This window comes from Ursus americanus, chromosome 23 (assembly GCF_024610735.1).
Source record: "Ursus americanus isolate L20-20 chromosome 23, mUrsAme1.1.p, whole genome shotgun sequence".
Lineage (NCBI taxonomy): Eukaryota > Metazoa > Chordata > Mammalia > Carnivora > Ursidae > Ursus > Ursus americanus.
Window position 1 is genome coordinate 43,403,763 of NC_142149.1, and position 21,017 is coordinate 43,424,779.

The following is a 21,017-nucleotide window of genomic DNA, read 5'->3' on the forward strand; positions in this document are numbered from 1 at the left end:
TCTTAGAGGCGCTTGAACTCTTTTCCCTTCCATTTATTCCTTCTCGTCCAGACTGTTCTGGACAAGTGTCAGAACCCCTCCCCACTGCTCACCTCTTTCCCGAGGGGTTTGCTTGAGGGAGCTGGTGGGCCCTGGGAAGATATTGCCACCCTTTCTCCCAGCCCAGAGCATCCCGGCTTACAAGCTTGCAGGGCCTGTGGGGGTGAACCACACGGATGATCTCCCCAGTGGGTATCAGCTCCACTTGCAGCGCCATTCCGCCGATGGAGGGCCAGTGTGCCTGCTGAGCAATGGGGCCGCTGAGCAGAAGCCTGCCCACTGGCCCGGGCTGTGCCCAGAGCCAGGAATCTGGTCTCACACTGGGATGGCCACTTGGTTCAGCTTCAACTCCAGCCCCAGGGGATGTGTCTGGTCCAGCTCCTCAGGACACAGCTGGAGCAGCCCAGGTCTGATTGGGAGGCCTCTTGGCCCAGCGGGTTGGGGCAGGAAGAGGAGGGGCTGAAGGACTGAGGAAATGCCTGTTGTCCCAGGTAACCAGAGAGGCTGATGCAGCCGCTCATGGGGGACCCCGGCCTCCAGGTCAAAGGGTAGGAGGTCTTTCTCCCCAACAGCTCCATGGCCAGGCCTCTCCTGCTACCCACTCACTGTTGTCAGCTGGAGAGCTGTGTTCCCCAAACCAGAACACACATCCTGCCCTAAGCCGACACAATCCGTCAATAGGCACTGTCCCTCCAGCATGTCTCCCCAGCTTGCCTCCTTCCCCCCACAGCAGCAGGTGAGTCCCTTGAATTTGAGAGGCCAGAGCTGCTGAGGGGTGGCCACGTTGAGCAGAGTTTAGCTGGAGACGCAGGAAGGCACTGGAGTAGGCCCGTCCCACCATCCTCCGGAGGCTTTAATGCTTAGGAGAGCTGGACTCCCTGGCTCGTGGGCAGCCTGAGCCCTGTTGGCGTCTTACTTTTCCACACTACCCTCAGGTGCCCCTCACCCCAAATGTTCCTGTTTTCTATCTTTATTGTTGCTAAATCACTGCTGACACTTTCCTGGCCTGGGACTGAGCCCTCAGGTCCAGCCATTCCTTATAGGAAGTAAGAAGGGAAGAGGATGGGGAAAAATGACCTTTCCAGAGGGAGACACTGGCATGGGAGGGGTGAAGTCCAGCGGGCTGGTGCTGGCCCTGACCACCCCCTGGACAAGCACCTTCCCCTGGGGCACCCTTTCCTTCCCTCCCCACAGTGTCCCCCGCCCAGGAAAGGCCAGCAAAGCTTCCTTCCTTCCCCTGAGAAGCACATCTATCTAGGGCAGGCTCATCCCCGGTGGCCACACAATGGCCCTTATCAGCTGTGGAGCCAGGCACGGAGACCCAGTGCACACCGAGTCTCACACATTTCCTGTTTCCACCCAGCGGGTCAGGGCTGGGCCCAGAGCGGCCATATCCTGACTGGGGCCAAGAGGAGGCAGAACACTCCCCCTTCCCTTCCCGGCCTCTCAATCAATGCTGGACTCGCTCCTCCCAGGCCAGGAGGGGCCCCCCAACAGGAGGCAGGGATAAGGGTGTGTGAAGACCTTAGGGGGAAGGGGAGAGGCGGGCACCTGGACAAGCATGCTGCACAAGCAGAAGGTGTGTGTGTGGGGGGGTGTCCCCTGAGATCCAGGCCAGGCTACATGAATCAGAATGAGACAGGTATGCTGTGCTTTGGTTGTTTCCCAACTGTTCTCTCACAATGATCTTGTGAATGCATACGCTACTTGTATTTTACAGACAACCAGGATTCTTACGTGGCTAGAGGTGTAACTCGCATCTGAACCCAGGTCTTGACTTCATTCCTGTGTTTCTGGCCCCGCATGACACCACAGCTGCCCGTGTAACTTCAGACGGGTCATGGCACCCCTCTGAGCTTTGGTTTCCCTTCTGCCAAATGACAGGTGCGGTGTGGCAGCGCCCATGAGGCTTGTGCAGGTGAGAAGGCGAGAGGTGCGCAAGTGCGAGTGGTCGGGGGTCCTCAGGTGTGAGTGTGTTGGGGCAGGGACAGAGATTACCATGGAGACCTTGGGGCAGGAGGCTCAGGGGAAAAAAGATGGTGACATTTTTAGATAGCTCGACGTGGGACCATGGCCCGAAACTAAGGTGAAGGAATGTGGGTGAGGAGGGATGAACCAGTGAGTGCAGATCGCCTTTTCTGAGAGTCGTCAGTTCCCAGAAACCCATTCTACTTCACAGCAAGGTAAACGAAGTGCCAAGAGCATAGGTGGCTCACCCCGACGGTGCCAGGGCCTCAGGGGGCCACCATCCTGGGACCTCATCCCATTCCCATCCAGGCAACATCTGCCACTCTCAGACATAGAGCGCTTAGTCTAGCTCTACAAGGCCCTCGTCCTAGAGTCTAGCAAGGGCATGGAGTCGTACCCCCACCCCCACCCCATCATGCAGCCACACACAAGTATAAAAGCCATGTTTCTAATTATCCCCCAACACAACAGACACAGAACACAGCCACAGGCCAGGGGGACAGTTCTTGATGGTACACATGGCTCCCACGGTTGAGTATGGATCACAGAGTGATTGGAGTGTCCCTCAGTCTCAGGTCATAGGATGGGCGTGACAATCACAGAGCAGATTCCCTGAGGTGTCTTCTCCTAGGAGAAGGGCCGTTGAATCACCAGTAGCTGGAGGCAAGTGGCGGAAGTGGGACTGAGTGCCCGCACAGCACCTAGAGAATGCTCTCTGAAGACCCTCAAGGCCAGATTTCAAAAATGTCTGGATTCTGGCTCTCTTCTTTGCCTGCCTCTACTTCTAGGGGCAAGGGCAGTCTACAGAGAAGGCAGGTTTCTGGCCAGTGAGGAGCGTAGGAGGCAAGGGTAGGAGCAGATGAGCTCGACTGGACAAGCAACACCCTGGAAGAGTCTGTGGCCACAGTTCCTCTACTACCTGCCAACACTTCACAAGAGGGCAGGTTAGGGCATGGAGCCTGACCCACCAGCACAAGCGAACCTGGGTCCAATCCTTTGCTCAGGCCCTGGAACTTTCTGGGTCAGACTGCATGGGGGCAGGGGTGCTGGGACAACACGCATCATCCTGTCCACAACACCTACGTAAGAGCCCAGGTGGAAGGGCCCTTCCATCCTGCCCACTCAATCTAATTGCTTTTGCTAAAAGCAGGGATCCCAAACCCTCTGCCCATCCCCCAGGGGGACAGGCAATGAGATGCCAAGACTCTTGGAAACCAGAGCTGCTTGTGCCAACCAGTCTATGGTGCCTGTGCAAATGTGAGCATCTCCCCCTCCCAGGCAGCCTGAGGCCCAGGATGGCGTGACAAGAATGCAGGCCTGTGCCAGATGGGGCATGTGCCTGGCAGGCCTGCCTGGGCGGGACTGGGAGTGTGTATGGGGAAAATCAAGAAACGAGATATAGGCTGGAGGGTCCTTCCCACATCCAGTGGACTGTCCCAGGTCTTCACTGTTGACAGACTAGCTGGTTTCACTCAGATCTCAGCAACAAAAACCTGTATTTAAGTGGCCAATTCTAGAGATCTGGACTGGAGAGAGCAAAGGAGTGTGGCTAGAGCTCCCCCTGGGAGGTGGAGGATACCTGCTGCCTCCTCTGGGGGCTGGGCTGGCCCCCAGCGCTCCTGGCAGTGGTGGGCAGAGCTGGCTGCCAGCTCTGGCCTCCGCCCTGGATCCACTCTCATCCGGGCTCAGATATGTGGCTGGGCTTCACCCAGTGGGTCCTGCGCCAAGAAGGAGCCAGGCTGGATCTGCAGGGATAAAAGAGGCAGTGAGTAGAAAGGAGGGAGAGCAGATTTTCCTCTGTGTCCTTCTATCGCTCCCCTTCTCCAGTGCATGCGGCACCATGGTACAAGTGGGTTCCCAGGCCGGTGGCACTGGAGAACGGAGGAGGGGCTCAAGTCTCCTTCCCCCACCAGCATACCTTGAAGGGTTTGCTTATCCCCACCACAGAATGTAGATTGTTGCTATAGTAACAGAGGAGAAACTGGTCCTCAGTCTCAGGGATATCACTGGTATTGAAGTATACCTGGTGGGGAGGATGGAGAGGAATGGGGTCAGCTCCCCGGCCTGGGCCCCACCCAGCTCTCAGCAACAAGTTATCCCACCCTCTGTTTGCTTCCGAAAGACAGGCAAGCCCACACGCTGGAGACATGGATGGAATACCTATCCCAGGGAAGTGGGCCTGTACCTGGCTCAGCCCATCGCTGAAGGAGACCTGGTTGTCCCTAACCCAGACATAGGACACGTAGTCATTTATGTGGCGAAGCCCGACCTGTGGGAGAGGGGATTGGGCAGTCAGTGGTCTGGGAGGACACAGCACCTATGACAAGTCCTAAGGAGAGGATGTCTCGGGCCGGCCATGGGACTGTATGCCCCCTCCCCCTCACTGCCAGCGTCTAGGGGGGCAAGGACCCTTGTGGGGGACGAGCACGAGCTCTTCAGTCTCTGCACCCAGCTCCCGTGAGTCCCCAGAATGGATAAGCCAGAGGGGTGGTGCTGACGGACACCACGTCTTGCCGTCCACATCACCTTGTAGAGTCCAATCCAGTCCCAGGGGCTGCTGAGAAAGTCTGGGGTCAAGGAGTAGCTGATCAACATGTCGTTCTCCACGGTCCACAGCCCCTCGGGTATCAGGGTGATCACTGGGGCAGACACCAATGGCTTCAGCTACATAGGGGTGGGAAAGGGGTTGAAATCCCATAGCATCACTCCTTTCTCTGAGGCTAATGTTCTTGCTGTGAACCTTTCCAACACATCAGGGTCAGTGAAGGGGAAGAGGGGCACACAAGGGGGTGGGCACAGAACTCCACTAGGCTGCCCCGAGAAGTATCAGACCTTGGCAGGCCCACTGGAAGGAGAAAGGGCCAAAGGCTTGTCGGGGGTGGCTGGCCCTGCCAGGGAGGATGGCGCTGGGGGCCCGGTGGGCAACCAAGCAGCGAGCCAAGTGCTGAGGGGAGAGGGTGGGGGAGAATAGGGGAGTTGCTAACAGGTTTAAGAAAGCAGCCAGGTCGCTGCTCCCAGGCCTCGCGGGTTCCTTGCCCGAAGTAGGAGGGCAGCTCTGTGGAGGTCAGCTATAGCAAGTGGAAGGGCACAACAGTATAAAGACAGACAGACCAGCCGTGAAAACGTGAAGGCTGAGGGCGGCCAGCAGGTCTCAAAGGAGGTCAACATTGCCTCGGTCATCTACCGTAAGATGCAAGGATGGAGGGAGCTCCCGTTGCAACCCGATCCAGGTAGATTTAGGACAAAGAGAAGGAAGTCCTACTTCACATGGTAGGTAATAAGCATAATGGCGCCCATTAGCCCTGAGGGACAGTACCAAGAGGACATGGAAACCTATTCACGAAGGTTCTGAACACGTTTTTGACAGAGCCCTCAACAGCTTCTAAGAGCTGGGATACCTGACCTGGGAGGAGTGGCAATGGTGTCCTCCTACAGGCCTCGCCTGGGAGATGTGCTGACAAGAGAATCCAGGGCTTGGGGGTTTGGGAGGCGGCCCAGCGGGTGCTCTGTCAAGCGCAGGCAGCCTGGAAATTCACCTCCAAGTCAAAGGTGCTGGTGACAGGCTTATGGTCACTGATGCAGTACTTCATGTGGCTGACATAGCTCCTCAGAGACAGGCAGAAGTGGGGGGCCAGCAGCCTCTGGGCGTGGGGGTCGGCCCGGGGCTGCCGCTTCGACCTCCACAGGATGCGGTCGGTCCATGCAGGCTTGCGTTTTTTCTCACTGGGGGTGGTGGGGAAGAAGAATGTGGAGAGAAGGGTTGGCACGAGAGCAAGAAGGTACCCCCAACAAGCCTGCTGGAGCCCCGAACACCAGGGCCTCTCAGTGGCCACGAGACCCCCGGGCCACAGTGGGAGTGTGGCATGGCAGCAGGCAGGAGGGGGCCTGAGAGAATCAGAAGCATACTGGCCTTTGTCAGACTCAGCCAAGGACCTTCAGTCTAGTCTACATTTTCATGAATCAAACTGTGATTCAGAAGCACCCCACTTCAAGGCTTTTCTGACTTCTAGACCAAAGCAGCCGAGGTTTGGATTTTGGAGTTAGAGGTAAACCGGAATTTGGCTTCCTTCTCACTAACGGTGCAACCTCAGGAAAGGAAAGGGAAGCACTTGGGGAGGCTCCCTAGGTGCCTGCCATCAGTACTGCCTGTCCCCCCCCCCCCACACAGGTGGAGAAACGGAGACTCAGCAGGGAAGGCACTTTCCTGAAGTCACACAGCTACTGAGTGGTGGAGTCAGGATTCAAGGCCAGGCAGCATGACCACAGAGCACAAGCTCTTAATGACCAGGCCACCCCTTCCACGGCCTCAGCTTCCTCGTCCGTAAAATGAAGGTAATAATAGTTACCTCACAGGGTTGTTGATGTGATTAAATGAGATAAAGCACACAGAATATTTATAGCACAGCGCCTGGTATAAAATAAGCTCTCTGTAATCACTGGCTATTATGACTCTTTGTTCTCAAGAGTCAACTGAGACACCTCTGGCCTGTTGCTTGCTTACTAGCTTCGCTGAGGAGCCCGAGGGGCCGTATGGCCCCTGGAGACAGGAGTACTTTCCTCCCCTCGGTAACTGTGGTTGCCCACGACAGGCAAGTCTGACTCCTAACACAGCCACGCTCAGGGGTGTTTCACGAGTCTCCACTGCCTCCAGAATAAAGCTCAGGCCCCCAAGCCTGACTTTTAATGAGACTGACACCCTCGTCCTACACCATCTGCCACCACTGTCCCAGACCCACCCACCACAGTGCCTCTCAGGCCTTTGTACCTTTACTCTTGCAGTTTGTGCTGCCTGGAACACCCTTCTTCACAGCGAGAGGCCCAGTTCCAATGCTGTCTTTGTCAGAAAGCTGTCTTTGAGCTCTACTTTCTGCTTCCAAAGCATTTTGCACCAGTGCTATAATGTTATCCAGTGCTGGCGTTTTTGGTTTCCCAGTCGGCGTATTGGTTCGTGTGTGAGCTCGGAAGGCAAGGACCGGCTCTTGGGGTCTCCTGCGTAGCCTCAGCGTTAGCACAGAGCCTGGCACATAGTGGGCACAACTGCTTGTGGAACCAAACTCACTAAAACCCCAAACTCAATCTCTCTCCTCAAAAATGCCCATCTGGTCCTAATGTATACAGTTTCAGATGCTGATAACCAGTTTGCAATGCTGTTTTTTGTCTTGTTTTATTAACTATTTTATTTTTTAGAAGATTTGATTTATTTATTTGACAGAGAGAGAGAGAGCACAAGCAGGGGGGAGCGGCAGGCAGAGGGAGAGGGAGAAGCAGGCTCCCCGCTAAGCAAGGAGTCCGACATGGGGCTCGATCCCAGGACCCAAGGATCATGACCTGAGCTGAAGGCAGATGCTTAACCAACTAAGCCACCCAGGTGCCCCCATTTACTGTTTTAAATACACATTTCTGACATACTGTTGTCAATTCAACAGCAATACAGTCTTCTAGCAACAGAGAGGCAGAATGTCTCGCTGGTAAAGTCTGACTCCACAATCAGACACCAGGATTTGGGGGGGAGGTTCTGCCCTGTTAATTAAGAGCTATGTGGTTCTGGTTGGTGAACTCGTGACTTGGAGAGAGTGGTGGGCTCAGGGGGCATGGAAGCTCCTCCCCCTCTCCCCACACCTTGCCCTAGGCCTCTCTTCCATCTGCCTGTTCCTGAATTGTATCATTTTATAATTGACTGGTAATCTACTTAAAAGAGAGAGAGAAAGCTGTGCGCCCATGGGCAGGTAGCTTCACTACTCCCAGCCTAGCTGCTTCAGCTCTAAAATGGGGTGATAACAGTACTAACTTCAAAGAACCACTGTGAGGGTTAAACAAATTCAGGCCTATTAAGGGAGTGGTCAAAAAAGTAAGTGCTAACTGGCTCAGCCACACCTGTTTGGGGCTCTTGGGGTTGTCTTAACCTTCCACTCTCCTGAGGAGTGTTCAGAACACATCGGATAATGCTATTTCCACCCCAGAGATGACAGAGAGAATCTCCGAACCCACCTTGGACATTCAGTACCTAGCAACGCTTAAACCTGGGAATGAACCACACAAATGTACCACTCTCCCTTTCAAAGCATTCCCCCTCCCCAACTTCCCTATTATGGTGACTTGCTGTCACTTCAGGATCCTCCCCAAGTCCTGACCACAGCCTGTCTTCCTTTCCTTCTTTTCCAGGGCCTGCCCAGGCTTATCGCTGGGCACCTGTATGCTTCAGTCTTTCAACAAAGATTTACTGAGCCCTTATGATATGCTGGGCAACTGGGGATCTGAAAAACGGGACTGATAAGATCCTCGAGGAGCTTGTCTAACAAAAAAAGGACAAGAAACAAGTTAAAGGTGTACAAATTGGGGTGTCAGGCTGGCTCAGGTGGTACAGCATGTGACTCTCAATCTCAGGGTCGTGAGTTCAAGCCTCATGTTGGGCATGGAGCCTACTTATAAATAAACAAATAAATGTGTGTGTACAAATTAAGTATTACATATATTCTCCCAGTTCTCCATTTCTTTCTTAAAAAAATTTATTTTTTTTAGAGAGAGCGTGCGCACGTGCGCGCACACACACACACACACACACACACACACACGCACACACGCATGCACGCAGAGGGGAGGGGCAGAGGGAGAAAGAAACTCAAGCAGACTCTGTGCTGAGCATGGAGCCTGACTTGGGGCTTGATCCTACAACCCTGAGATCATGACCTGAGCCAAAACCAACAGTTGGATGCTTAACCGACTACGCCTCCCCCCCAGGGACTCTCCCCCACCAAGTTCTCCATTTCTAATAATAACAATTGCAAAACATGGGATCTTCTGTCCACTCGACACTGTGATAGGTGTCTCATGGACTGTCCTGATCCCCTCCGCACTGGAAGAATGTTACAGGTCACATTCTCCTCCCACAAGGCACTGAAGTCACCCTGTGCAGGCAGAAGTCAGATGCTTGCCCGGGTCCATGAAGTCCATGCTCCTTCCTGTGCACTCCAAAGTGGCCAATTCCCAGCAGCCAGAACCGTCTCACCGCATGCCTTACCAGAACTGGACCTCACGTAGATTTTTTGGCTGAATGGTTGTGACCAAGTACAAGAATTGTTTCTGGAGATTAGTATGTCCTTACTTTAGACAAATTAAAACCAACTAGCTCTGCAAATTTCTCTTTAAGAGCCTAGAAAATTGAGCTGATTTACTGACCCCAAAGTAGTGATGTGTTCCATTTCTGGGTCTGAAATGGGACTTTTCCCTTCAGCTCCCTAGAGATGGCTTCTAAGTGTCTTACTGAACTCTGGACATGAGTCTTGACTAGATTGATCATAATATCCTCTGCTCATTGCCTAGTGGAGAGATTGACCAGGCTCACGTCAACTGTAACAAAACCCTATAGCAATCCCTGACTTTAACAGGATTTCCCGCTCTCGGCTCGTTCACCCTCCCCTGTAATGGGAGCTGACCTTGTTTCTCATTACATCTTGGCTCAGGGATGTTGCTGTGGCTGGGCAAAGCAGCGTGTGTACCATGCCCTGCACACAACTCACTCACAGACACTTTGTACAGCCGGTCAGGCTCTTCTCAAGGTGCCTCTCATCCGTGCTGCTGACTGACTGGAATGCCTGCCCTTCTCTCTGCCAAACTCTGCTGTTTCCTTGACTGCAGCTCTGACTGATTCCTCCCGGCTTCAGCCGCCTGCCTCTTTACCACTCGCTCAACCTCCTTCAGCACTTCCAGAGTTCTAGAACCTTCTATTGGCCAACTCCTGGACATGATGTGCTTATTTGGATCTCTTGCTATGGGTGGATCCCTCTAATAGACTGGCTGCTCCTTAAATACCTTATCTTTTCCTTCTGTCTTCTCAGGCTCCAATTCAAACATATGCCAGGCACTATGCTACATACCAGAGATGGTCATAAATCAGATGCAGTCTCTTCAGACATTCGTAGTACAGCAGGAAAAGCACACTGTATCTTGACAGCGACATTGAAAGCAGGGTGTGTGCAAGGCTTTCAGGCAGCATTATGGGCAGGAGAGAACTCTCAGTGAGATGGGGAAGGGTCAGGGAAGGCTTTCTAAAAGTGATGATGTCTGAACTGGGTTTTCAAGGAGGACGAACAGTCTGGTTATACAGGCACATGGTAAGTGCTCAGTAACGTCAATCACAATGTGGACTATCTATCATGCGGAAATAAGCATCTGCTTCCTCCATAGCAAGCCTCTGCTATCCCAATCCTGCGCTCTTTTTTGCTGCTGCTGCAAGACTGGCTGTGAATTTGGAGGTGCTGTGGGCTAGATAGAAGCACTGTGGGCCACAGAGTCCAGAGTCAGGTCTCAGCTCCAGCTCCGCCATTACTAGCTGAGCCTCCTGGGGAAGTCCTTTAACATCTCGGAGCCTCTGTACCCAATCTCAGTACCGGCTGATCACAGCCTAGCCAACGCTCCCCTGTCTGCAATGACTTCTAATCTCCTGGTGGTTTCCCTACTGTACCTGGCGGTGGGGGCAAAGGGACCCCTGGCCACATGGCCTGCCAGCAGCTCCCTTCCTGCTAGCAAGTGAGGATTGAAAGTCCATTAGTAGAAGGTCCCAGCCGCCAAGGCCCAGGCCCACCCCACCGAGGCCTCACAATTTCCATGATAGCTCTCACTTCCAATGGATGGCTGGGGAGACTGGCAGTCTCCCTGCAGCTGTGGCCCCAGGCCAGCTGGCCAGCTGGAACCTGCCCTCTTACCTCCTTTCTGGCCTGCTCTGTTGCCCAGGCTAGACTCTGTTTCTACGGTTCGTGGCCTCTTCTTGTGTGCACTGCCCAGGCCGTGACCCCAGCACGTCTTGCTCCACACTCCTGAAATGCCTCAGCCCCTCTCCCTTCCTTGGAGGGGACGCTGTGGCTCTGCCATACCGCTGCCAGCACAGGGCCGTCCGTTCTACCTCTCACCCCCACCTGGCTGGGGAGACACCTGTTCACTCCCTACATTCCAGAGGCACTGCCCTGGAGGCACCTCCTGATAAGAGGAATAAATGAAGGAGCTGCTCCGGGTGAAACAAAACCCCTGTAACATGGAAGGGGTTCTTCTTTTTCTTCAAAGAGATGCGAATCCTTGCCAAATTGGGCCGGGAACTTCATGCTGGAGCTGCTTTTGACCTTCTCCCTAAGCTTAAAGTTTGGGTGGTTACCTGGCCCCTTCTAGGCTTCTTAGAAAGGTTTTTAGTAAAACTACCACCTGAAGACATGAATCTAACAACAGCAGTTGTCATAGTACTTACCAGGTGCCAGGCACTGGGCTACGCACGCTCAAGGTCTCATTCAATCCTCAACACCATGAGGTGGGTACTACTATCACCCCCATTTTACAGATGAACAAAACTGAGGTTTAAATGCCTTATCCAAGGACATACAGCTGATGAGGGGCAGAGCTGTATTTCTAACTACTAGATGCACTGTCTCTACATTGTTCCCTGTAAACTCCTCCACTGACAACTACTATTTTATCTTCCTAAGTAGCACCCGATCCACTCACAGTGGGGGCAGGGGTACCTGATACCAGTAACTGGCTGAGCCAAGATTTCTGTCCCCCTGTCTGAGAAGGACCGGAAAGCCTGGGAGAGTGGAAGCAAAGGTTCCCAGAATGCTGAAATGCAGTCCCTCCCAAGTGAGGAATCAGCTGCTTCCCCCCACCCTCGCCCTACCTGCCCTGCCCCCGCCCCCACCCCCCATCCTTTCCAGCACCTTCTTGCTTTCTGAGGACAATCTGGGACAGCTCCCACAGTCAGCGCCTCATGAGGCGGGTGGGAGGTGCCACTCCTGAGGTGATGGCTGGCTCTATTCCTGCTTCCCTAACACTTCTATTCTGAGGCAGCTCCCTCTGCCACTAAGGCCCACACAACCTGACTTCCCAGGCCTCCTGGCCCCTCATTTCCTCCTCACAGGCTAATTCCAAATCAGTGGCAGGCTGACCTCTCCTGGTGGGGCCCCCTCACCTGGTGTCATAGTTGTTGGAGTTCTTATCAAACTTGTAGGTGGGTGGGAAGAGCAGGGGGCCCTCCTGGAATTCCCGGAGCAGTGGATCGTGTCTCTTGGCAATGCTGAGCTAGAGAGAGAGGCACAGACCCATCTCCTAGTAGTCCTGACCCAACGGCCCAGCACACACTCCACTGGAGGGATCAGCACATGCCATCGTGGTAGGCCAAGAGTCAAGCCACACCACTTCACTTCCTCACTGCCCCAGTGACAGGCTCAGCAGCCCATCCCCACTCCACCCCCATCCCAGGAAAGCTGAATCCTTTTGCAAACGTTATCCCATAGTCCCAGGGGAGGGAGCTGCCTGCCATTTCCAGTCCTTGGACTATAGGGACCGGGCTTTGAATTCCATCTCTCTGGGAGTCACTAGCAAACATGTATCAGAGGGGAGGCTGGGGTAGCCAGGGGCCCCCTCAAAGGGCTGGTATCTCATTATCCAGGAGGCAAGCAAGCCTGGGGATGGAAAAGACGACAAGGATCCAAGAGAGCTGGTACCCAGTGCAGGATCATGGCTAGCCGAAGCCCTTCTTGTTCCCTATCTTAACGCACACTCCAGGGAAGACCAGGCCCCCGGGTGCAAAGCCCTGTTAAACGCCCCCCACCCCCCCGGCCTGGGAACAAGGACTTCAGAGGCCTGGAAACGGAGAACAGGCGGCTAAGGAAGTGTCCCCCACATTTGATGTTGGACTTCCACAATGGGCTCAGATCACCCCTCTGGACCCTTCCCTCACTTGATACCTGATCCTTCTCCCACAAGTCACTGTAGCGCTGATTTCTTATGGATTCCCGGACAAAATGCAGCCCAAAGTCATCAATCCGAAAGTTCATGTCTCCAAACCAGAGAATGAGGCTGCAGAGAGAAAAGAAGGCAGCTGAGGGCTGTGATGAGGTAAGAGCAGGCCTCAGGCCTGCTCCCTCCTCCAGCGCAGAGCTCGAGGGGCAGGTGAGATGCTGGAAGCTGGGAGAGGAGCCAGTGATGGTGATGACATGGCATGAGCCCTAATGAACTGTTCTCATGGCCACTTCCCTGCCGTTTAAGCCAAAGAGACCAGCCCCCAGGGGCAAGTAACAAATACAGAGCAGGCTCTCGCCTTCCCTCCCCCTCCCTCAACGGGTCACCAGGCAAGGCTGAGAACCAGTTCTCTGTGGGTGACCTCAGGAACCCTGGGGTTCTCAATCTGGGATCTTCAGGAGTGTCCAGAATTCCTAGGCAGGACACGGGGGCCAGGGAAAGGGAAGGGGTCGTAGACCCCAGGAAGGTAAAGCTGGACAGGAGAGCAGATGGGGCATCAGGGAAGAGGCTGGGAAAGGGCCGGACTGGAACACAGGCTGACTGAGGAGAATGCTAGCCTGGCTGGCGTGGGGGCGAGGACGGGGCGGCAGTTCACACGTGCATGCTCACTCGTGGTCCAGGATGTTGGGGATATCCTGTCCCTCAAAATTTTGCATCTCTAGGATCCGGTCAAAGTGCTCTAGCCGCTGGTCATTGTTAGCCATGTGGGGGGGCAGGTGGCAGTTGATGATGCTGACATAGTAGCCATAAAGCTTCAGGCAGATGTTGACGCCCCCTTTGTTTCCCTGGTAGGACAAGTGGGCAGAAGGGTGGGAAGTTACTCTGGGTGAGACACACCTCCCCTTTGCCATCCCAAGCCTAAGGGGAGATGGCCTCACCTGCCACAAGATCTCCCAGGGCCAGACGCTCAGCTCCCCGGAGTGACCTCTTCTCCTAAGAGCCCAGCTCACCCAGCCTGAAGTCTCAAGGGTGCTAAGCTCCCAGAGGCAGGAGAGCAGGTATGCGGGGCACTGGCTTGGAAGATTCATGTCACCCCCCCCTTTTCCATTTGCTTGCCCTTAAAGCACCCAGCCTTCCCCAGCCCAGTGGCAGAAGGCCTCCCAGCTCATGTCACAGACAACAACTCAGTCCTTACCCAGTACCCGAAGAGGCCAGTGGGGGTGGACTTAGTAGAGAGGATCTGGACAAAGGGCAAATGCTGATGCTTGGCAAAGAACAGTAAGAGGAGCCCCTGCATGCGGACACTGGAGACCTACAGCAAGGGGGGACAATGGTCATTCATTTCCCTGCACAGGCTGAGCAAGTCCCTGCCTAGCCCTGAGGTCGATGGTATCTCAGCTCCAGACTCAGAGTTTTACTCCTCTGAGCTGCCAAACGATGCATTCTGAGAGCTAAGCCAAGTCCAGTTCCTGTTCCTGGGCTCAGGTAGAAGGCAGAGAAGACAAGGCTGCCAGGGCACCCTGCCATCAGGAAGACACCGACTCTCCAGTCCCAGCACCAAGCAGCCTAAGGAATCCTCTCACCTGCACTATGGGTCCTTAGGGCACTCTGGGCTACCAGCCCCGTGGGCCAGGGCCTCAGAGAGGGATGGCACAATGTAGGAAAGTGGCTAAGGGCATTGGCTTTGAAGTTAGCCAGACCTGGGTTCAAATCTCACTTGGGGGGGGGCACCTGGGTGCCTCAGTTGGTTAAGCAGCTACCTTTGGCTCAGGTCATGATTCCAGGGTCCTGGGATCAAGCCCCACATCAGGCTCCCTGCTCAGTGGGGAGCCTACTTTTCCCTCTCCCTCTGCTGCTCCCCCTGCTTGTGCTCTCCGTCAAATAAATAAATAAAATCTTAAAAAAAAAAAAATCCCACTTGGGCTCTTAGTATTTGCTATTGGGCCAAGTCTTGGTCTATTTACTCACTGAAAAACCAGGACTCTATCTCATCTATCTCACAGATGCTGGAAGGATTAACTGGCAGCTATTCTTTACTGGTTTAAGGATTTTAGAAACATTTTTTTAGTAATTTCTACAACAAATGTGGGGTTCAAACTCATGACCCTAAGATCAAGAGTCTAATGCTCTTCTGACTGAGCCAGCCAGGCACCCCTGGTTTAACGACTTTTTAAAAAAGATTCTTCCTTCCTTCCTTCCTTCCTTCCTTCCTTCCTTCCTTCCTTTCCTTTCATTTTTTCTTTCTTTCTTTCTTTCTTTCTTTCTTTCTTTCTTTCTTTCTTTCTTTCTTTCTTTCTCTCTTTCTACTTTATTTTTTAAAAAAGATTTTATTTATTTATTTGACAGAGAGACAGCAAGAGAGGGAACACAAGCAGGGGGAGTGGGAGAGGGAGAAGCAGGCTTTCTGCTGAGCAGGGAGCCTGATGCAGGGCTGGATCCCAGGACCTGATCATGACCTGATCATGACCTGAGCCGAAGGCAGACGCTTAACGACTGAGCCACCCAGGCACCCCATTTTTTAAAGATTTCATTCATTTATTTGACAGAGATAGAGAATACAAGGAGGCAGAATGGCAGGCAGAGGGAGAGGGGGAGGGAGAAGCAGGCTCTCCACTGAGCAGGGAGTCTGATGTGGGGCTCGATCCCAGGACCCTGGGACCATGACCTGAGCCAAAGACAGGCGCCCCAAGATTTTATCTATTTATTTGAGAAATAGAGCACGAGTGGGGGGTTAGGGGATCAGAAGGAGAGGGAGAAGCAGACTCTCTGCTGAGCAAGGAGCCTGATGTGGGGCTCCATCCCAGGACCCTGGGATCATGACTCAAGCCAAAGGCAGACGCTTAACTGACTGAGCCACCCAGGCACCCTAAAGATTTTTTAAAAAGTAAATGCAGGGAGGGACACCTGGCTGGCTCAGTCGGTAGAAGCATGTGATTCTTGATTTCAGGGTTGTGAGTTCAATCCCCATGCTGGGTGTGGAGCCTACTTAAAAAAAGAAAAAAACACAGTAAATTCAGGGAAAGAACATGAGAGAGTCTTCAGGGTGCTAGAAATATTCTGTACCTTGACTTTTGACTTGACTGGTGGTAACACTGATGTAGATATACATAAAAATCCATCAAAAATACATCTAATTTCGCATACATTATAATGCTCAGTGGAAAAAAATTAAGAAAATGCTCTCCAAAATACTTATACGCTGTGGGTAGCTGGATTTCCATGAAGGTGATGCAGAGGCAATGAGAGCAAGCACGGTGGACATGTGTTCATAGGCTGGGGAGAATAGCCACTGTCTACAGAAATCCTTCATACTGCATTTAATCTTCACACCAACCTTGTAAGGAACCGCTGTCCCTGTTCTGCAGATGGAAGGCTGAGGCTCAAGGAGACTAAGGAACCAGGAAGATGACTCAGGTAACAATGTTAGAGGTCAGGGATCCCTCAAATCCCTGCTCTCTGTGAGGTGCGGTGGGAAAGGGCCGTAGCCAGTGACCCTCTCTCTCAGCCTCAGGCTGTCTACACCTACCACCCGAGTAGCTGTTTCCGGACCTTGAGGTTACGGAGGCCAAAGAGGAAATCCCCGGGTGGGGAGCGTGTACTGGGGCCTTCCAGGAATTATGAAACTTGATCCCACAGGCCAAGAGCTCTGGCAGAGTGGAAGAGTCAAAGCAGGGGGAACCCCAAACCCAAGACTGAGTGAGGGAGGCGTGAGAACCTAGTGTTGGGTAGAGGTTGCTACAAACGTGTCCCCAACCCCACCCTCCAGCCCTAGTCTTGGTCTCCCCCATTCACAAGCATTTAAGCCAATGGAACTGACTCCTAAGGAACTGATAAAGATCCAGGAAGAGCTTTCAAGCTTAAGCCTAACCCACAGAGCAGGCCTGGACCACTGGGACCCGGCACAAAGGCACCAGTCCGCTTTGTGTAGGAGCAAGGGAGGGGGGCGGGAGGCAGGAAAGCCTCGGACTGGGAGAAAGGGTGGGGCTGTGGGGAAAGGCGGGAGACTTGTAGGGGAAGTTCTGTTGGAGGAAGTGAAGTGGGAGGAGCTAAGGAAGGGGCTAAAGGGAGGGAGCTAGGGGCCCTGGAGCCAACAAAGGGGGTCAGGCCCAGGCTTCTCAACCTATAACTGGCAAACTCCTGCCAAAGGAAGAGGATGCAAGCAGGGCTCACCTCTTCACCTCAGTTCTTGGCTAGGGGAAGGAGGGTCACCCATCTGCTTTGGGTGCCAGGCCCTCAGGCAGGCCTCCCAAACGCGGGAGGCCACATGGGTAGAATGAGTTGTGTCCCTGCCACAAGCTGAGCTAATTTCCTTGGCTCGATTCCATTCTTCCAATCCCTTGCCAGTTAGCCTGGGGTGCAAGGAAGCCTCCGGTCTTGGGAAGAGAGTGGGTGGTGAGAGAAGTGGTTCTGCCTTCTCAGAAGATCTAGGTCCACATCTGTAGGAAGAAGCCTGAGCTTCATCTGGAGGGAACCAAGGGTTTGGGGACTGGCCTTTTCCGGCCTTTGAAGCAGGACAAAGCTCGTATCCCCTCCTCCTGCTCTGTCCTCAAGAGGACTCACAGCTCTTGCCTCAGCACCCTTAAGCAAAACTACGGTAAGAGAATTAATTCTGAAGAAATGAGTCACCCAGGAAGGGACTAGAGGAATTCTGGTATCTCCAAGAAGCACTGCACAGGGTGCTTCGAATGGGAGTATGCCTCATGCCTCAGCTGTGCAGGACATAAAGGTGAAGACCCAGCAATCTAGAGCCTTCCTGTGGATTCTCCTATGGTCTGCTTTCCCCAAAGAATACTGGCCCTTCAGACGGAGAACTATTTTCCTCCCCATTTTTCTCCCCTCTGCTAACTTCTGGGCCCTTGGGAATTTGAGGTACATGTCTCCTGTGATCAGAGGACACCCTCTGATACCAGCAGGCTAGCCATGAGACACCTGTCAGCCTCAGAGCTCACCAGTATAGCAATAAAGTATGACAGTTAACTACATGGGTTATGGGGCCGCCTGGGTGGCTCAGTAAAGCATCTGCTTTCGGCTCAGGTCATGGTCCTGGGGTCCCGGGATGGAGCCCTACATCGGTGCCCTGCTCAGTGGGGAGTCTGCTTCTCCCTCCATCTGCCCTTCCCCCTCCCGCTCATGCTTTTGCTCATGCTCTGTCTCTCTCAAATGAATAAATGGAAAATCTCAAAAATAAATAAATAAATAAATAAATTCCATGCTAAATACAATAAAGAAAAAAAAAAAAGAACATGGGTTATGAAGTTTGAAAGATCTAGATTCAAATCCCAGACAGCCTGTGTGACCTTTGAGTCTTGGTTTTATCTGTAAAATACCCGCATTTCAAGAGAGGTAAGAGTTCTCACTAATGTATATAAAGAGCTTATTTATAATGCTTACTACCAAGGAAGCGCTCGGTAAATGTTAGCGGTTATTACTACACTCAGGGACTCCAAGCTGGGCATGTGAGTAGGGACTGAAGGCTGATGGTGGGTAGGCACTGAAGTGTTAATAAGCCGTGCTGTGCTTCCCCCAAGATTCTCCCAACTTGAAAAATGTCAAGGCGTTAAACTAACCTCCTGGGTCCCAGCTCTGCTCCAGCTACACTGGAAAGACACAAGGCAGGTGGGAGCCCCAGGAAGCCAGGCGCAAATGAGATTTAGGACTTTAAACAAATGGAAACAGTATGAAAGCCTGAGTGGGAGACCAAAGGACTGGGGGTTAGTGATGAGAGGTGAGACACATTTCCCAACTGCCCATGAACTTGTAAGTTACCTTGACGAAGCTCAGAGGGGAAAGCACGTCCATGAAGAAACTGCTCCATGGGTCTTCGAAGGCAGTATCAGAAAGGAGGCTCATGATCCCACAGTTCATCTCCTGCAAACTGCCCATCCCAGGTCAGAGGCTCTTCCCCGGCCCGAGGGCAATGCCTCTGCCACAGACATTTAGTACAGCCCTCGGCACTTTCAAACCTTTGGTACTCATGACCCTGATCTCTCCCTTCCGTGGCCACTGACTGCCAACCCCTTGCCATTACTGACTCAGGACAAGAAACACTGACTGGTCCTGATGCAGGCTGAAAGCTCCTAGCCTTCAGACTCCACAGTGAGGGAGGACAGGTTGCAGTGGCACCCCATGGGGACAACTTTGGACTGGTTGGGCTTATCTATCTCAGAAATGGGAATGGGTGAAAGGGCACTGCAGACACCTACCCAATGACATACATGTCCAGATTCAGGTTGTCTTTGTTCAGCTGAAGAAGATCACTGAGGTCTAGAGGAGGTGCTGCAGAGGCCACGTTCCACGTCACAACATGTATGCTGTGGAAGGGATGCGAAGAGAAGTCGTGGAGGGAGGAGGATAAGACCTTATGCAGGTAACGAACAGGGGTCTGGGACTGCTAAGTGCTGCACCACAATCCACTGCAATTGTAATGGGAAATGTCAGTTTCTGTACCTGGTAGTGGGAATAGAGGCACTGAACTACAAGCCCTTCATCCTCGCTTTGTTCCTGAAGCAAGAAATTTCCATCCTGTTTTGGCTCCTCCGTGCAGACCCACAGCTGCCCAGAGCTGGCAGCACTGGTGCTGCTGACATTAAGAAAGACGGTCGAAGTAGGCGCAAAGGTTTCAGGGTCAGGCGAGGGAAGGAATGGGGATGGGGTGGGTAGTCAGGAATTTAATAATTCCACCAGCCATTCACATCTCAGGGCTCCTAAGACCACCGGAAAGATTTTGAAGGTTCAATCTTTACCTTGTAAGAGGACTCAGCACTACAAGACAGGAGAATTTCAAAAATAACAAAGATAACACCACCACATTCCCTTCCTTCCTTCTTCCTAGCAGGTCCCTGGAGCATAACCAATTCTGCCAAGCATTTCAGGGAGCCTGAAGGAGAAGATAACAGGGTTCTCAACACCCTCTCAAGAGTCTACCCTCTTTTGGGAAAAGTCATCAGTTGGATAACATCCTCAGCCTTGGCTTCATACAAGCCCCGGGGAAGCAACAGAGCTAGAGCAGCGGCTCCCAATAACAATGGATCCCACCAGAGGCTCAGGGGAAGAAGACACTTTAATTAAATAGTTACAGCAACACTCCAAGCCAGCCCCAGACTCCGATGAATACAGAGCAGTCAGGGGCTACAAAACCTGCAGAGACCAAGGTCCAGCCACGAGGCCTTAGGTGAGTCCTAGGTACACCATGAGGAGGAGGGCCTGCAGCAGAGGAAAACCTAGAATGGGCGAGGATACAGGGGATTGAGAGACGTGGGAGAAAAGGGCAGGATGTTCAAAAACATCTCTTCTCCACCAGATCCTGTTCTTAGAGGTCCATGTTCTCAAGCGAACAACTTGAAATTCTTGGCCGGCTTAAAACAACTTCCTGCCCCTCCCTACGAACATCAACAAAACAATACACAAACCACCTTCCCCGGCATTAGGCCAGCGATTCTGCACTTCGTTTGTTTACGATCTCCCCCTGCTGTCCAACAGAGGATTAAGGAAAGCAGTCCTTTCAGTCCAAGGCTCTTTGTTTTCCCAGGGACCTGCTCTAAGTGGACGGAGAGCAGAAGTCGGGATTTCTTGCTCTCACTCTCAGATCCGACGATTAGCAGCAAATCCTTGCATCGTGACCTGCACTAAGTTGGTGATTAGCTTTGTTCTTCGTTAAAGAGCAAGCATGGGAACAGGCTATATCACTGCACTAAAGGATCTTACCTAAACCCGATTTCGGATTTTGGGAGGTCACAACGGGATCAGGCTGACCCCGTGATGTATGTGCGGATCAAAAGAACAAGATTTCTATTCTAGAGCTGAGAGAAGAATGCCTTGTTATGTCTTTAACTTCAAACAGCCCAATACTGCTGCCTCTGCCAGAAGACAACCAAGACACCTGCATGGGGCGCCCAAACACGAACGAGCTCGGCGGCCTGAGTTTGGAGGGAGCGCGGGGCTTGGGCCTAAAACAGCCCCCTCGACATTGGCTCGGGAGAACTGGGAAGGGTCTCTGAACTAGAATCAGCCTTGCAGGCCTGGTCCCTTCTGTACCCCAGATTCTCAGCCCCGAAAGGGTCGGAGATGGTGATCCCACCCCGAACAGGCCGGGTCGCCCGCAGCCGCCTTCCTCACCTGAGCGTCTTGACTCTCGGTTCAGTCGGCTTCCGTGGGTTCACGGCCGCCATGGTCCCCACGCCGCGGTCCAGCCGGCTCGCGCCTCCCCGCCCCAGCCGCTCCTGGCCCGATCCACCTCCCTCCGGCAGCAGGTCCCGGCTAGCTTACTCTCGCCCGATTGTTTTCCTTCC

At 53.2% G+C, this 21,017-nt stretch overlaps 2 protein-coding genes and 1 long non-coding RNA gene across 8 annotated transcripts in view; 1 reads left to right on the forward strand and 2 right to left on the reverse strand.

The window, feature by feature from the left end:
* The window catches only part of MYO1C (myosin IC), a 21,342-nt gene extending 20,911 nt beyond the window's left edge, over positions 1-431 (reverse strand). The window contains 1 exon segment of the mRNA XM_045773551.2: positions 182-431. Coding sequence (XP_045629507.1) covers positions 182-256 — 75 coding nt within the window. The 5' untranslated portion in view covers positions 257-431.
* The window catches only part of LOC123777092 (uncharacterized), a 13,452-nt gene extending 4,844 nt beyond the window's left edge, over positions 1-8,608 (forward strand). The window contains exons 2-4 of the long non-coding RNA XR_006775578.2: positions 1,760-1,957; positions 6,176-6,339; positions 8,170-8,608. This is a non-coding gene — a long non-coding RNA (uncharacterized LOC123777092). The remainder of the gene's footprint in view (positions 1-1,759; positions 1,958-6,175; positions 6,340-8,169) is intronic.
* On the reverse strand, positions 2,493-20,979 carry INPP5K (inositol polyphosphate-5-phosphatase K). 6 transcript variants are annotated; one of them, XM_045773554.2, is made up of 12 exons: positions 20,845-20,979; positions 18,933-19,040; positions 18,496-18,604; positions 13,925-14,041; positions 13,399-13,574; positions 12,735-12,846; positions 11,957-12,066; positions 5,544-5,730; positions 4,534-4,671; positions 4,193-4,276; positions 3,926-4,030; positions 2,493-3,752 (listed from the first exon to the last, which is right to left on the reverse strand). In XM_045773554.2, exons 1-12 carry the CDS (start codon positions 20,895-20,897, stop codon positions 3,693-3,695), a joined length of 1,359 nt encoding a protein of 452 aa, XP_045629510.2. In that variant the 5' UTR covers positions 20,898-20,979; the 3' UTR covers positions 2,493-3,692. The 6 variants fall into 6 exon arrangements, with proteins under 6 accessions (XP_045629510.2, XP_045629514.2, XP_045629513.2 ...); XM_045773558.2 differs by having other exon boundaries at positions 18,496-18,597; positions 18,933-19,142; positions 20,845-20,956; XM_045773557.2 differs by having other exon boundaries at positions 18,933-19,142; positions 20,845-20,956.
* Between the last annotated feature and the right edge of the window lie 38 nt (positions 20,980-21,017).